The following is a 16679-nucleotide window of genomic DNA, read 5'->3' as shown; positions in this document are numbered from 1 at the left end:
TTATAGCCCATATGCACTGGGGTGGGAAACTTGTCTTGATGGTACTGTATGAAGTATGCCTTTAAAAATAAGCCTCTAAAAGCTGTCAAAGTTTTGAGCATGGTTTTTGCTGCAAAAAGAAGTCACAAGAAGCTTTGCCTCCCTGAATGAAACGTATTGTGGTAGTTAAAGTGCTAGTTCAGGAGCTAACTGACTTTTATTCCAGTTTTATTTTGGGCTTGCTTTTGCTATGACTTGCTAAAATCATCAAAGGACACGAACAATAGGCTCATGCATTCACTGGGAAACATTAAACCAATTTAAGCCAAAATTTGCAAATGTGACTCATACTTTTCTGTGCTCGACTGGAGATGCTGGAAAAAAAATATCTGTTTTTTGTTATGCGGCTGCCTTCATATTGCAAAAGGCAAACCTGCTTAAGTGTAACTGTTAAGACAGACTGTACGTTACTGCAGATTTATGCTGTGCTTTGTGTGTCCTTACAATTCAGTTTTCTTGCTTCTGCCACAATGAAAATAGTAACTTCTGGTATTTGGAACTACCCTTGACCACTCATTTATTTTGAAATATTGCAACTAATAAGGTTAATGTATCTGTAGAAGTTCGCTGTTGTTTTATTTTATTTTTTTTTTAATTCTGGTATGGGGTTGCACATGAAAACTGTAGAATTATTTTATTTCTGCAGCACAACTTAGACTACTTCTGAATATAGGTCTTTTCAGTGGTGATGCAGCAACTCATTAGGAGTAGCGTGCTACACTCTGCTCTTTTCCTTGTGTCTGAAATTGTGTTTGTGCATCTAAGCAGAAATTTGGGAAAGACACGTTACACTGATTATTAAATTCTGACTATCAGATTGATGCAGGTTCAGCCAAGAATGTAACTTGTCAACAGCAAATGCTTATACTGTTTTTTTTATTTTCACAGTAGTGTAGCTCTTTACTTCAATTTTCATTACTTATTTCTAAAGATACTAAGAAAGTGATGTCTTTTTGTGTTAACAATAAGTACATTGCATATATCATTGATCTGTTAAGTTCTTAGGGGCTGTGTAATCACGTGTCACTGTCTGACACTGATGGTCTGAAAGAAACACCAAAGGTTCAGTGGAATTTGCTTTGCTAACAGTAATATATGAGACTTCTGTACTGCGCATAAAATTCTATATTTTGCTGCTCAGGTTTTTTTATTTCTTCTCTTTTCTCTAACTATATATTCCCTTTAACTATGAACGATAGCCGACCTTTTAATTTTACAGGATTCATTTTAGTTGCACGGCAAATGCTTAAAAAACAATATTTAGGTAGATTTCATTGAGCAGATAAATTACTGCAGGCTCAGTTATCAGTGATTGATGTTATGTGACATTTTCTCTGGGAATTTATATAGAACTTTTTCAGAAGAATCATGTAATGAGCCTCTTAATCATATTTCATGCAGTTGATAGTGATGGATATGTTTTTCAGTGTGCAAGAGACTCCAGAGGACATGGTTGATGATGGATTGAGGATAGACAGGCTTCAATTGGGAGGAAAACAAAGCAAGATATGGCTTTCTAGTTACGAGAAGAAAAAGCCCCATTTTTACATGCAGTAAGGAGACATTCAGATATTAAATTGGTTATTTGGATAAGTATACGTTACGTATCTAGACCATAGTTGATATTTGATCTGGACATTGTCATCTGTCAAAGCAGTATTTTGACTCCTGTTAATACGTTCTGATTTTTTTTGTTGTGGTAGGTGAAAATGGCAAAGAAGAAATAATATTGCTTATGTAATGAAGGATTAGAATGGGGAACTAAAGGTTAATTCAGGAGTAGTACAACAAAGGGGATTAAACAGATTGTGATTTATTTATTTAATATTACTGTTACACGAACAGTGAGTTGCTATTTTTAGGATAAACTGCAAAGGAGAATGTTTTGGCCTGAAAGAGTTTATAGTCCAAATAGATAAGATACAAGTTTGAGTGACCTACATACAGATAGGCTAAGGTCCCAAATCAGAAAGAATGCATGGCTGAGCTGTTCCATTGATGCCAGTACAATTTCTCACAGGCTTAAAATTACAAATGCAATTAAAAAAAAAAATCTTGAGGCATCACATCGTATCCGAGTTCCCTGAGCAATGTAGGAAAGTGATCCAAGATCTCTGAAGTGTTAGTTTACTTTCTTCATCGCTTTTCTAATGCATGAGATGAGATTACGATCGATTTCCTGTAAAGAAAAAGACGTGAAACAGGTGAATATAGAAGTAAGTGCATATACTGTGGGAGGTGAATTTGAATAAAACACTGCACTTAATGAAGATGCCTATCTATTTTAAAATAATTTTTCAAAACCCTCAAGCAATATCATTGTGGGATTGTGGAGGCAGAAATTTGAGATGTCAATTCTGCTTTTCTAAAACAGTAAAACAATGCTAGTGTTAGTTACTTTAAAAATTCAGTGACAAAAGATAAATAGCTAAGGAAAACCTTGGCAATTTCAATGATCAGTTCTTTACCAATTAGTCTGCTAGATAGACGGAGTAGATGTTCGCTCTCAAAATTGTCGTAGTGGGTTTTTTTTCAGCTATAAGGATATATAAAGTTATTTGTTTTCTTCAGACGTGTTTTTTAATTGGGTTGAAAAAAGTTACTTAAATAGTCAGCGTGAGTACCGAATGATTTGTTTGGTGCATTTTAATTTTTTTCCTATAGAGCTCAGCCTCAATAATAAGCGGCTGCGTGGGATGGCATACTTAGGGTTTAATTTCTATTAAGAATGATAAGAACTTTTTCCCATAGCATTTGGCCAGAGTGTTTACAATATAGTTGATAATTAGTAGGAAACGTCAGAGTTGGTAACACAGCACTCTGTGCTGACTTAAGAGATGGGAAAGCTCATGGGCATTGCGCTTAACTCGCTCTTAGTTCATCTTGACTTTCCTGAGTGTTCATCTTTTTTTTTGAGTGTGGTGCAATGAAAGGAACTACAGGAATGCGAGTTCACCCCGTGCCAATTTTCCACTCTCCCTGTCTGGTGGTGATTGGGAGGAAGTGCAGCAAATGCTTATGCACTTGACAGTGGAGAATGTGTCCCATTTTTGGACGCCCACGCAAGAGTAACAGCTGAAAGTAAAGGCAGTTCTTGCACATCAGCTGCAAAAGCTTTCAACTGCCAGGTAGAATCAAGGATGAGAGGTGACAGGGTAAGCTGAGTGGGAGATGGACTGAGTTGAGATATTTGCACTGAGTTGTGCAAAACAAGCTCAGTCTTGCTGAAATCCTATGAACATCATGTGAATACAGCCTTTAATGGAAGTGACTCTGAGGTATCCCAGGACTTTTTTATTTTGTTTGTTATCTACTGCAAAGTCTGTGATTGAACAAGAATCTGTGTAGGTCAGAGCTATGCACCGGTGGGGAGCTTCAAATGTTTGTTTTGTATTGTAGTGGACTTGGAACTAAGGCTGCTGGTACTTATCAAAACAATGTTTGAGAAAACAGGAGGAGGAAATTTGGAAATGTAGCTCCTTAAATTATTGTACGTTGCTATAGTAAGCTCAGCTTACTTTCTGGTTTTTGAAAGCTCAGACTTCTTTTGAAAGTTTCATTTAGAGTTGAATCAAAGAAAAATGGATAATGATGAATGTCTTTTCACGATCTTGCTGAGGGAACTTTGAGATATTTCAGAGGTGATTGCTATGCACTGGAGCCACGTACTTCACTCCTAAAAGATCCAGGGTATTTCTTGAAGGCACTAATTTAAATAGTCATTTGTTCATCTCCCACTTGGAACGTATCAGAAAAGTTGGCCAGGGGCTGATGTAGCTGAAGTAAGGGATGAGCATAAGAAGGTCAAGACAGGCAAGTTGAAGGCATTTTGTGTGGATTCAGCCTCTCATAATTGGCAATCTGTAACTTTTTTTCTTTTAAAGACCCACTCACCTAAGGCTTTTAAAGTAGAAATGACATTATGTGAATTCAGAGAAGTGAAAGAAAACTCTGGATCTTATATATAGTAATTTATTACAGGAAGCAAACTTAGAGGTGCAAACATTTCTCAGTTTATTATTGCTGTTGTGGTTTGTAACTTTCATTCCAGAAATACTCATCTTCAGAAGTTCACAATTCAATCTTATCCCTTCAACTTCCATTCTTCAGTTCGCTCAACCCTTTACTATTAGGATTAAAGTTTTCACCTGTTTTAGGCATCTAGGCTAAGCTAAGTGTTTAGGCTTCCTCTACAGTTAGAAAAAAATATTTCATCCCATTAAGTTCTGTGAATTGGTGTCTAAACATGCCTATTTCTATCTGTTGATTACCCAGAAAAAAATCTTACTTACTTTTGCTATACAGCTACCTAACTTCTGATACTGTTATTACAGGCCCTGATGACAATTTCCTCTCCTTTTCTCTCAAGTTTCCAGGTATTTTACCAATTTCCCTTCTGTCCCGTATTTACCCAATGTATCATACTATTATTCATTTAGTGACTTAATTAATTTCCTTTAAACATCCTTTAAATGTTAAACAGCTTTTATGCAGGTTTAAATTAGAATCCAGTGGTTACCTCGGTGTTCAATTTGTTATTATTGTAGTTTATTCTATTTTTTAACTCCCAGCAGAAAGCTTATAAAATCTCAATAATAAGAATTCCAGTTTGTTTTCCCCAGCCATAGCAGTAAGTTACTTAAAATTTTCATCACTGTATTTTTATTTTTTTTAACAGCATAACCATTTGTTCTTTTTCTATTCATTTACCTGTCTGCTGAGGCTGCTTATGTTTGATTCTGTTTCTTGCCATTAAAAGGGCTCTGAGTTCTGTGGAATTCTTTTACCAAAAGAGTTTACTTGTATAAAATATCATACAACCTGGTTAAGTGGTTTTGTGATGATTTACTGCTTGCTATGTTTGACATGGTTGTAAGATTGGTGTGTACAAATGAAGAGAACTCATTACTCTCATGGGTATGGAACGTCTGAGTAAGTAATAAAATGACTCAAAGGCAAGGAGCAATTTTTTACCTCACCACTGCGACAGTGAGCAAATTTGAATTTTGGAGATTTTGAATATCACGTTGTGTCTCTGTGACCTTGGTGTCTGTTCTTAAAGTTGTATGTTACGAAGGAGTCTGTACCTGTTGCTGCACTGCTGCCTGAGTGATAAAATCAATGTATGTAGACGTTTTTTGTCTCATTTCTACTTCTTTTAATGGTAATACATTATCCTGATTCAGTGGTGTTTTCCACCCATCTTGCATTTTGCTTTTGAAAGCTAAGAGGCAGCAAAAACTGCTCATGGAAAGTCAAACCCAGTGACTGTGCTAAGCATTTTTCACTCGGGCTATTTTATCCGGTTACGTCAGCTCTGATCACATCTGAGCCTACTCACCCTGTTGTGAGCTTCTCGTCATCTTTTGTGTTCTAGGTTTGCTGAAGAACAAACTTTTTATTTTATAAAAGTGCCTTTGGTTGCTGAGGGCAAAGTAGCAAAACCATATGCAAGTGTGCTGTGTATTAAATGCCCACCAACTTGCCATTACTTAGAAGTCAAATTTTAAGAGTCTGACAGTTTTATGGTTTAATTCTTTTTATCCAGGGATTGTTTTCTTTTTCTTTTGGGAATAGATCTCTAGCTGTTTCTGTTTCAGGCCAAGATTAGAAGAAGAATGGAGGGTTGATTCCTCCCTCCCTCCTTTATGTACAGCTAATAAAATGTCTGCCTGCCCCACAAAAATGAGACCATCCTAATTTGTAGCTTCTTAAACAAGTGTGAGCTCAGGTAGGATTCCACAAATGGAACATATCAATTTGTGACAGGATGTTGAAACCTGAATTTTGGAGCAATTGCTACAGAATGACAAGTGGATTGTGTTTATTTTTCTTTTGGGGAATTGGCTTAATTAAAATCTTGACTAAAACAGCAGAATTCAATCAATCACTTTATTTCCCACAATGTTGGGTCAGTGACTGATTGGATGGCACAACAACTCCTGGGTATTTAAAGGAAGTGGAAGAAAAGATAAACCTTTTCACCAGCGGGTTTTATCTTAAAAGGAATCTGTGGTTAACATACTGGCAACTTCTACTGCTCACTCTCATGAAGGTCTTGGAGGAGAAATGAGGCATTTTCAAAGATGATTTAATTTTGTCCAGGCAGAAGTATTTTAAAATAAAGTATGATATATTAGCATTGTTGAAAGAAATGAATAACTAAAACAAATATTTTATGCTTAGCCAAATTTGGTACCTTTTCTGGTAAGTTTGACTTTGAATTGTGCACTTGTCCAAATATTTTATATTTCATTCTTTTTCTTGTCTCTCTCGTACATCCACCCAAGATGTTTATCTTTTGCCTTGTTTTTAATGTACCCAAGGGAAAAATAAAGTAGACTACTAGCCTTGCATTAAAAGCATGACTGATGGATCTATTTAAGCTCACAAAACCTCAGAGCATTTTCAGAGATGCAGCTGAAATTGGAGTTTGACAGCCCAACCGTAACTCATTCTCCAGGTATTGGTGAAGTCTCTAGCCAGAATTTAATGTTCCATTTGTTTCTACAGTTAAAATCACCATATTCAAGTACAGCAGTGCAAATTAAAGACTGAGTTTGAGCCCAATGTCTGCCTGTGATTGAACAGAATTTTTTTTCATGCTGGATTAAACCCTTAAATTATCAGGCTAAGAAGGAAATTTGCCTGCTGGTGAAAGCAGTGTGGGTCACTGAGCAGTACTAGGTTCGTCTGTGTGGGAGACGACTTTCCTGGAGGCTAATCCAGTTCAGCTGAATGGGAACTGGCTGAGGACCATTGCAGACCTATCTTTTAATCAAATTCTTTGGCCTTTCCTCCTGAAAAACGAATGTAGTTCATACTCATTATCAAAAGCTTCCAAAGAATACTCAGAGGATAGTTTGGGAGAAAATGAACTCCATATAGCAGGTGGCACACAAAGCCATAATCCTGTGGTTTACTGGCAGCTATGGTTTTGATCACCCATCCCATTATTAGACTATGCCTGTACTAGTAAATAAGATGAATAAGGCCTTCTTTTCTGACGCTAAAAATGACGGGCACGCCATGGCTTGTCTCCATATGGCTAAACCTTCTCCTCTCTGCAAACAGGTTGGCTTTATCCACGCTATTTGGAACAGCCATGGCTTGGGTTATCCCCTGAAGCATAGCCCAGGCATCTCCTGGGGGAGTGCTGGTTGGCAGGGGGGCAAAACTCTGCTGGAGGCCGTGTTCATTAAATGGTGTGGATGATTATGGACAGTGACTGAGCTAGCGACCTGATCCTGCTGAGTTTACAAAGTTAGGTGTAGTAATAAACCCTAAGGACCACGGTGAAATGTCTGTGATACAATAGAATAGTCTCCTAAAGGTAGAGTTAGTAAGTCTACAACGAAAAGCTCTACCAGTTCTTCACAGACGTGATTCGTGGTCCACAGACAAATTCAATTAAGTGTTTCCTTGTATCTGTAAGCTTAACCTGCAGACCCTCTCTGATGGAACTGAGTGTCCAGAAGGTGTGGAAATCCAACCTATAGGGACAGACGTTGCTTTTAGTTTACTCTCTTTCTTCAGGAATAGGTTTGTGAAAGGATTATTATCCAAGAAGTTTATTTAGCAGTGAATTTAGCTTCTCATTTTTTGAGGAGCTTTTCCAGACACAAACTGCAGGTCTGCTTTTGCAAGGAGCAGGTGGCTGATTGGTACCTTGCAGCTCCTGGCAAGCCCTGAAGCCTCACAGTAGTTATTAGAGCTCATTTGATACATCTGAATGACAATGAAATGTCCAACTCTGATTACATTTTTAATGGAATTAGAAAAGTGTCTGAACTTGTTAGAATATTTTTTTTTCTATCTAGGTACATTTCATGGCTGTGTCTTACTACAACTTGTAGTTATCCAACTATTTGTTGGATAAACCTTTTAAACTATTTGATGGTTCATTTCTGTTGCCAGTTTGGAAGAAGCCCTGGTATCACTTTATTGAAATAGAAATTACAGAAATACAAGGAGTGACTGTATAGTAAATGTTACTCTTGCTTACGCTGGATGATTTCCAGGCAACAGATTTATGACAAAATATGGTGTTTTAATGATGAAAGTACTAACAATTCAGAAGAATTACGTATTTGCAGGAAACATTCGGTTCTTGAAAGAAGCCACCTGGGTTTAGGTGAATGCTGTGGGCTAAACTGTTAGAGGGGGTAGGGCTTATTTTTACCATTAAATTCAGCAGTGCTTGGTGGACAGGTTGCACATATGAGATCCAGTGTTCTCATTGACTGTCTCAGCTTCTGCAGGTGTCAGCCTGAGAAGAAGTACCAGAGGGTATGTTCATAAGAAATGCTTCTTTACTAGAGTGCTCCAAGGTGAGGTTTGGTAGCCTTCATAGAGGAATTAAGTTTGGTACAAACCTACTGGGAATGAGTTGAGAGTTGCTTCAGCAATGACAGATTGTAGAACTGCTCCATTTGTTTGCTTGTGGTTTGTTGTCTAAAAACTGTGAGTGGTATATTTTGTTAAAAAATGTGGACAAAGAGTGGAGAATGATATTGATGATAGGAGGGAAGGAGTGGTAAATGGGGGTACTGCAGCGGGGTGCAGGCTGGGAGGGACTAGTGGCAGGCAAAGACAAGAGTGTAGCAGAGGTGGGAAGAAAAAGATTTCTACAAGAATCCAGAGAGAGTAGGGTTGGTTTAGTCCAGGGAGGCGATAAAGACTGATGTTCTGGAAAGTAAGACTGGATGAAAGGGACAGTTGCTCTCCTCAAGGATTTTTTCAGGGAACAAAAGCACCTTGCCAGTCTTCAATTTAGATTTTATGATCTGAGAAACTGGAGCAATAACAAGTAGGGGGAGATTGTAAGTTTAGGTGACTGCATCTCCATGCTTCCTCCTCATTCAATAACTTGAGTATTATGTTGTTTGCGTTCCAGTCTGAGATGCTTATTTGGAAAGGATTTTTTATAAAAGATGGTGTGTTAACTGCCTCTTCCCATACAAATAATTGCATATGGCTTATTTTTTATTCCTATATGTAATGGTATTATACATAAGTATTATTTCTAGTGGTGCTTGTGTAGATTTTTTTTTTCCAGAGTCCAGTTCTTTATCTTTTTTTATTGAATGCTACCTTATTGTGTGACTGTTCCCATTGATTTCACCTGAATTACTTAGTTATGTGTATATATGTGGACCAAAGGGATTTGCTTCATTTTTTCCAGAGTAAGTTTTTGTATTTATTGATAAAATAATTTAGTTGCAGGATTGATTGCTATGGAGTTAGTATTGAAAACTTGGTATAGATCTCATTCTAACTCACAAGTCTGTTGCTATTTAGAATTCTGATTCAAGGAAAAACAAGAGTGAAGGGGGAAAACCCAGTCATTTCTTTTTTTTCTATAGGCAATGTTCAGTCTCTGCATGGTTGAAAGTGAAGCTCATGAGGTGAATTTGCATGGTGTCACAAGCCTCGGTTTAAAACAAGCTCTGGACTTCGCATATACTGGACAGGTACTGTACAACTCCTCAAACTAAGAGACACAAATGAAAGCAAACTGCAATAAAAGCTGAAGGTGACCTTTACAGAGGTACCAGAAATTTTTCTCGTGCACTGCCCACTACAAGGTCTTTAGATTTAATAGATCTTACTTTTCATATACTGGCTTGGTTTGGTGTTTTGTTTTTTCTTTTTTTTTTTTTGGTTTCATTTCTTTAGTGGGATTGTCTAAGAAAAATGCTGTTTATGTGCATTGTTGCCAGGTAGTGAGCCATGTGGGACTTGTATACCCCTTTTGTGGTGGCCTGGCTGTTAATAAAGACTTCATCTGAGTTGATTCTGCGTGCTAATTTAAATGTAAAGAAAGGAAAAATACCCTAGGTGTTTTCTTACTAATAAATATTTATAAACTTTGCTGTGTTTGACAAATTATATAATTTAGGGGAAAAGTAGTCTCTTATTCTCTGGACAGATGCAGTCCAAGCATCTTTGTAAATGCTTATAGGTACTATACATCTTTTTTGTAGCACTTTTTGTGATAGCAGGTCATGTATCACATAACGTTACTTCAGAAAATGCAGAATGATGCTCCTCTTCACCTCATGCCCCCTCCAAAAAAAAATATGTATATATGACCTGTCATATCTCTACACTGAACGCGTGGAGAGCGTTGCTGTATGACTTCATCTCAGTTCAGAGTTCATGGATAGTGAGCTCAGAACACCCAGCTATTTTTGCTTTGGACTCTAGAATTCTAGATAACCAAACTATTTCTGGAAATATTGCTATAACAGTTGAATCCATTGGTGTATATTTGTTTATTAGTTAATTTTGAAATGGAAAACTTAAATCCATATTACATTATTCTGGAAGAGTTGTTGGGTCATACAAATTTAAGGCATTTGCTTCCGTACTGTGGATTGAGTGTATGTCCTTACCTTTTTTTCAAAGGTAATTAAATAATAATAAGGATAGAAAATTTTTTACCTGTTCTAAAGGAGCTATTTTTGGCACCAATCCACACAACCGTTATAATTTATCATTGGCCTTAGAGATTAGCACTTGAAACTTCTGTGTTTCTGCTGTTACGGAAAACATAACTTTTTCAAAGATGTCTTTGATGAAAATAAGAAACAGAGATGCCGTGCTATATTAATGAATTGGCTGAAGATCTCAGCACGTAAGTTGTCATTGGTTTGCTTTTGTTTTCTGAGTTGAAAGTTTTAATAGATAAAATTGAATGTCTCCTGTGCTGTTGAAAACCTGTATTTGAAACTATAGGTCGATTATTCTTCAGAGAGAACTTTTATTGCTGAATGGAAGTATCTTTTGAGAGAATGGGTTGTAATTGATTCTATCTGTCCCATCCTGTCTGCTGTGAATACAGGTATACTCCCCTATCTTTCAGCAAAGTTCAAAGTCTAATAAATCTATGTAAAATATGTTGAGAACCTTGAAAGGATGGATTTGGCTTTTATGTAAGCCAACAATCCACCCCACGTTGCTTCCAGGATACTATCCTCAGCTCCCTAGTAAATCATACGTGCCTTTTATCCTTGAGCCTTTAGAGACTTCCAAGTCTTTCTTGGATCTACTTTGAATAAATGAGTGGGCTTCTTGAGGTAAATACAGATGTGCATGTATCTACAGTTGCTCATATATATAAGTGATTATAAGACACAGTTTGCTCTGTCGTGTCTATCAGATACACCACGTGCTACTTTGAAGCACAGAGAAATGAGAAGGATTCTGTAGGAGTTCTCTTACAAAGATGCCTTTGAAGCATAACTCAGTGATGTGCAGGTCTGAGAATTAGCAGCATCGAGTTTTCCCTCCTGTCCTTGAAATACTCTTCTGGCACTCACTTTTAAGTATTGAGCATTGCTTGTGTACTGACTCAGGCTGACAGCATCAGTGTGAACGTTTCAAGGTAATGAGTGGGAGTAATCCACAAAGGCTATTAATAAATAACTGGATTACTGCATGCTTACATCAGAGAGAGTTTTGAAAACGGAGTCGTCTTTAGTTTAGGTCTGCGAACTCTTTCTGATTTCAAAAACAAACAAATGATTTTTTAGTAACCCAAAACTCATTCATGCCAATTACAACCCTATATTGCTCTGAAAATCACAGAATCACAGAATCACCATGGTTGGAAGGGACCTCTGAGATCATCGAGTCCAACCTTAAAAAAAAAAAAAAGCAAAAAACAAAAACCAAACCACATCTAAATTGACATAGATAGTTAGACACCAATATCAATATAGATATGGATCCATCTATTTCTGCCTTTCCTATCATCTGGCAAAAAAATGTGGGTATCAAGACATGATTTGATGCGCCTTTTAAAAGTGAAAGCCATAAACTCTTTTTTTTTTTTTTCCTTCTTTTTTTAACATGTTTGGCCAAAATATTAGTCAAAAAACATGCGGATTCTTTAGGTAACATTGTGGAACTGGCAACAATTTAGTGACAGTGCTAAGGTATCCGTGTCTAAACAGATAAATATTTAGTTTCAGGTTTCTTCTCTTCTCTCTGCTAAACTTTGATTGAAGTGTAGTAACACAAATGTAACTTTCTGTGTAAAAGAATATATTGGAGACATCTGGTGGAAATATTTAATATTGCAAGACGGCAATATTTGATGCCTGCAGTTTTTGAAAGTTACCAAAATTAAGAAATTTAATTTTTAGCATGACATTGCAATCTGAAATGAAACAGTCATCCTTGCCTTTTTTTTTTCTTTTCTTCTTTTTAATATGAAACATGCCTGCGGACTTAAAATACAAACTTCATCTTCCTGTCTACTTAGGCAGACAGTGCCTTATCATAATTACTGCTGGAAATATTTTGCTTTTAAGGGAAAATTGGTTGTTCAACAGAACAAAGGATTTTTATAAAACTCAAGTTATATATAAATAATATCATAATTCCAAATGAATGAATCCATTACTATGGTCTCTAATCATCACAAAGCAAGCAATGTTGCTGTGGAAATAAATAAAAACTAACAAAAGGGACATCAGCAGAATGTGGTTTTGTTTGATGCATTTAGATTCTCAGTAATCTTCTAATAATGAAATCTTTGGCAAAAAATGCCTTAAATAGGTTCCTTCTTGGCTGTAGGCATTTTACAATGTAATGCCCATATTCAGAATTCAGAGACAAAATTCTTCCTGTTGTAGTTGACTCTTTTTCCATTGTAGTTGACATACCCTTTCTTCATCAAAGGGCTTTAAGGTCCTTCCCTCACTTCACAGCTGGCAGCAGTAAGGCCAGGCCAGAGTCTCAGTGACGGGATTACTCCCCCTTCCTCCTCACAGGGGCATTTTGCAAGTGTCAGATGTGCATTGGAAGGGAGATGGATGAAGTACAATCAACACAGAAACTAGTGAGCAACCAGTATTTCATCTGCTGTTTCCAGTTAAGACCAAGGGGGAGACAGCTACCAATATTTTAGCACCTCCTGTTCTGTTAATCCTTTCTAGCTCACTTGTGAACGAGGTGTATTGCAAAGTTGTATTGTGATGGTTGATTTTCTTGGGTAAGTGCCTTCTTGCATCTTGTGTGTAGCATTTCCACTGGTTGCCTTTTAATCAAAATAAATCATAGAGTTTGTTTGAACTGCCTGGTGTCCCTAGAAAAAGTGACTTCAACTATCCTCTTTCTTTTCTAGCGGGGACAACATGCCAAGGTCATGGAAGACTGAATACAGCAGGACTATGTCTTATTCTAAATACTTAACATCATTTTTCAATCCAATTTCAAAGCAAAAAGTATAAATTTGATAGTTTGGGACATTTCCTTTTTTACTTCTATCAGGAGGATAATCTTGTTTCTGTCCCTACCACTATGTAAAGTTGTTAGGTTCACAGTTCAGCTAAAGATTGCCCAGAAAGCTTAGAGCCTAATTAACCCTGTTTATGCAGTTTATTGCAGAGAAAGTTAAATGTTTTCTGTTATTTGCTCTGGATAGATACCAAGCTATAGACAAGACAGCTTTTCTAGAGCTGAAAGTAATCAAAGTAATGAAAAGTTATCCCAAAAAATAATGAGTTTGCTTGGAGTCTTACTTATAATAATGGGACTTACTTTGTAATGTTATGAAGCTGCATCAGGGAAAGTTCAGGCTGGTCATTAGGAGAAGGTTCTTCACTGAGAGGGTGGTTGGTCACTGGAACAGGCAACCAGGGAAATGGCCACAGCACCAATCCTGTCACAGTTCAAGGAGCATTTGGACAACGCTCATAGTCGTGTGGTTTAGTTTTAGGCACTCCTGTGAGGAGCCAGGAGTTGGACTAGAGGATCCTTATGGATGCCTTCCTACTCGAGATATTCTATGATTCTGTGATCTATATGCTGTGCATTTAACACAGATTTTAATTTAATTTTCTGGAAAAATATTATGACACACATCAGAGAAAAGCTGGTCGTGATTCCTTCTGGCATTGGCTAATGAGACATCTGGATTTTGTAATGAGTGCTATCATCATTACGTGCCAGGGCTTTGGGCAGTTGCCTGCAGGGGACTAGAACATTCTTCCCCTACTCACACTTTTTTGAAGCAGCACTCCTCAACGTGGAGGGAGCTCAGGATTCAACTGAAGCACAAATGATCAGGGAGACAGGCAGAAGTGCTAACTGGTTGTGAGTGAAATGCAGTCTAAATTGCTCTAAAAGAAAAGTTAGGTTTTTTGATTGCTCTGAAGCACACAGAATGGTCTCCAGAGGGGAAAAACAAGTGGTACTTTTGTTAGATGCCTGTCTCGTTTGAAATGCTGATCACTGCAAGCTCAGTCAAGAAGGAATTTTCTTTCGCATCAGACTGGCAGGAATCTTAGGAAATATTTTTTTTCTTGTTTTCTGTGTAAAATTCCATATGGTTTCCTTTCTAGAATTTTCTGACATGACATTACATATTTCCTTACTGTTACAGCATAATGCTGTTTGTTTTTAATGTGAATCATGCCCCCGCCTCACTTATTTCATGGCCCCACAAACACCTCTATGGAAATGAGAAGAAATTACAGGGGTAGGAATGAGTAGCTGGAACGAAGATGGAATCTCTCCATCTTTGTCTGGGCACACAGTTGTCTTACCACGACAACGGTTTAGCCTGCTTTGGCCTAAAGTAGCTTTAGTTTAGTAGTGTCTTTAAAAGTGTCTGGATGAAATATAATGGCCTGCAATGTACAGGGAATAGATTAAATAATCTAGTTGTTCTTTCTAGTTATAAACCTCATGAGACTCCATAGAGGTGATAGTTAATCTGGGCCTTAGGCTGTGAGTTTCTTTGTTGAGAAGGACAGTTTAAGGAGTTTCCTCCCTGCTCTCTTTTGTCCGTTACTTCCCTCTTTGCTATGACCATACAATTTTTTTGTTGGCTTATACTGGTTTGTTTGTAGGAAGGTGGGAGGCATTTAAGGAGTAGGGACATGTTCTCAGTCTGGGAAGTGTGGAGGTGAGGCATGAGCAGCTGTCCTTGAGAAAGGATGGTGGTTCATACACTGCTCCTAGCCCAAGAAGGCTTAGCTGCTAGTTGCTCTATGTTGCCAAGAAGTCTCCTAAAGAAAACTGGAGAGGGGCAAGATGTGTGATTCCAGTTAATCTTTTCCATGCTTACCCAGAGCCCTAAGATGTACTTACTGGGTTGGAGGGGATGCAGGGTGAGTTGGGAAAGGAAGAGGGAAACCTTGGGGAAAGGGGGAATGAATTCCAGTTATGGAACTGCTGCCAAGAGGATAGGTGTACATGGGAGTGTTCAGGGCCATATGTATCTGTGACCATGGGACTCATAGAATTCCTGTTTCTGCCTCAGAATTGTGCTTCAGAGGCTCAGGTTTCATTTATAAAAGTTTCTAATTCTTGCATCTGCAGAGCAGGTTTCCCCAATATATCAATGAAGCATAAATGGATTCCTTTACATGTAGATTTAAATTGTATGTCTAAGAAATGTGGATCTAAGGAATTGTGTAATCTGCCTTTCTGGATCTTGCAACTCCACATCCTGTTGCAGAGAAACACCACATTTTTGCATCCTTTCTATGCCTTGATTTATGGTTCTGACCACAAGAGGGAGAGAATGGGATTTAGTGAATGCTTTTTGAAGGGTTTGTGGGATAATGGAAGGTAGAATGGCTGCCTTAAAGAACAGGATTCCTTTTGAAAACACAGTCTTTGTGAAGGAGGAGAAAACTAGTTTGACAGAGGATATCAGTTTGAAAACAAGCAGTATGTCACACCTGGTGGCTTGGGAAAGTAAGTTATTCAGGCCATCTGGAAGATCTGTCCATTGTATACAGAGAGAAGGTGGTTACGCTGATTTCCTTGGGTAACATCACAAGCCAGAGAAGAGTTGAGAGCATAATGAAAATTAACCCTCAGAATTAAAGGTTGAATAGAGGATTGATTGTAAGATGCAGCCAGGTGCAATACCTGAATTGCACCTAATTATCTTAATATAAAAATAGCACAGAAACCAGTCTTAAGATGGCGTGTTTCATGAGAGGCACATCCTTCGCTAGTGAAGATTGCAAAGTTTGTCTGAAGCCAAATGATTCCAAATTACTCTGAGTTTCTGCCCTGATAATTATGCTTCATAATCCTTGGGTTGAGGATGGTGTAGGGAAAATGATTAAGCTTCTCTCTTTACTTTTCAAACTAGTTATTTGTGATGAATTTTAAGGTATGAATCCATAGTAGATCTTAGTTTTCTTCTCCTTAATTTTCAATAATCACTCTGAAGACCTCAGGCCTGTTAGACCAACAGGAGAGTCAGTCACTCTGTGTACTTGTGGTATGCATATGGTGGTATTTTTGTGCATTGAGTGTTAAGATTCAGCTAGACGGCCTATATAGCATATAAACAGCTATGTTGTATAATTAATAAAAATCAAGTATTTATATTAATGTATAGAAGCTAAGAGGTGTGGAATAATTGTGAATTACCTGTGAGTTTCAGTAGAAGAAAAGGTTAAAACATTTTCTTATTCTGTTTTTCTTATGGGTTTCCCCAGCTTGTAGTTGGCTGATGGTGAGCATTTAGCATAGAGGAATTAGTATTTTTGCCTGTATCCAAATGAGCATTGAATATAAATTCAGATAGTCCCATTTAAGGCAAAGTCTTGGGAAGAGACATGGTAGACTTTCCTTAGTTATCTTGGGAAAGACAAAGGTGAATA

The 16679-nt window shown here is 37.5% G+C and overlaps 1 protein-coding gene across 4 annotated transcripts in view; it reads left to right on the top strand.

Annotated features, from left to right (window-relative positions):
- The window catches only part of KLHL32 (kelch like family member 32), a 122752-nt gene that overhangs the window by 39280 nt on the left and 66793 nt on the right, over window positions 1-16679 (top strand). For 3 of the 4 annotated variants that reach the window (XM_014964750.1, XM_014964752.1, XM_014964749.1), the window contains one exon: window positions 9405-9512. In XM_014964750.1, the coding sequence (XP_014820236.1) occupies window positions 9405-9512 (108 nt within the window). Of the gene's footprint in view, window positions 1-3192; window positions 3318-9404; window positions 9513-16679 lie in introns of those variants that run through there. The other variant, XM_014964751.1, reaches the window with a different exon arrangement.

This window comes from Calidris pugnax, unplaced genomic scaffold (genome assembly GCF_001431845.1).
Source record: "Calidris pugnax isolate Ruff unplaced genomic scaffold, ASM143184v1 scaffold219, whole genome shotgun sequence".
Taxonomy (NCBI): Eukaryota; Metazoa; Chordata; class Aves; order Charadriiformes; family Scolopacidae; genus Calidris; species Calidris pugnax.
The sequence above is the reverse complement of the archived record's forward strand: the minus strand, read 5'-3'. Positions and strand labels throughout refer to the sequence as shown.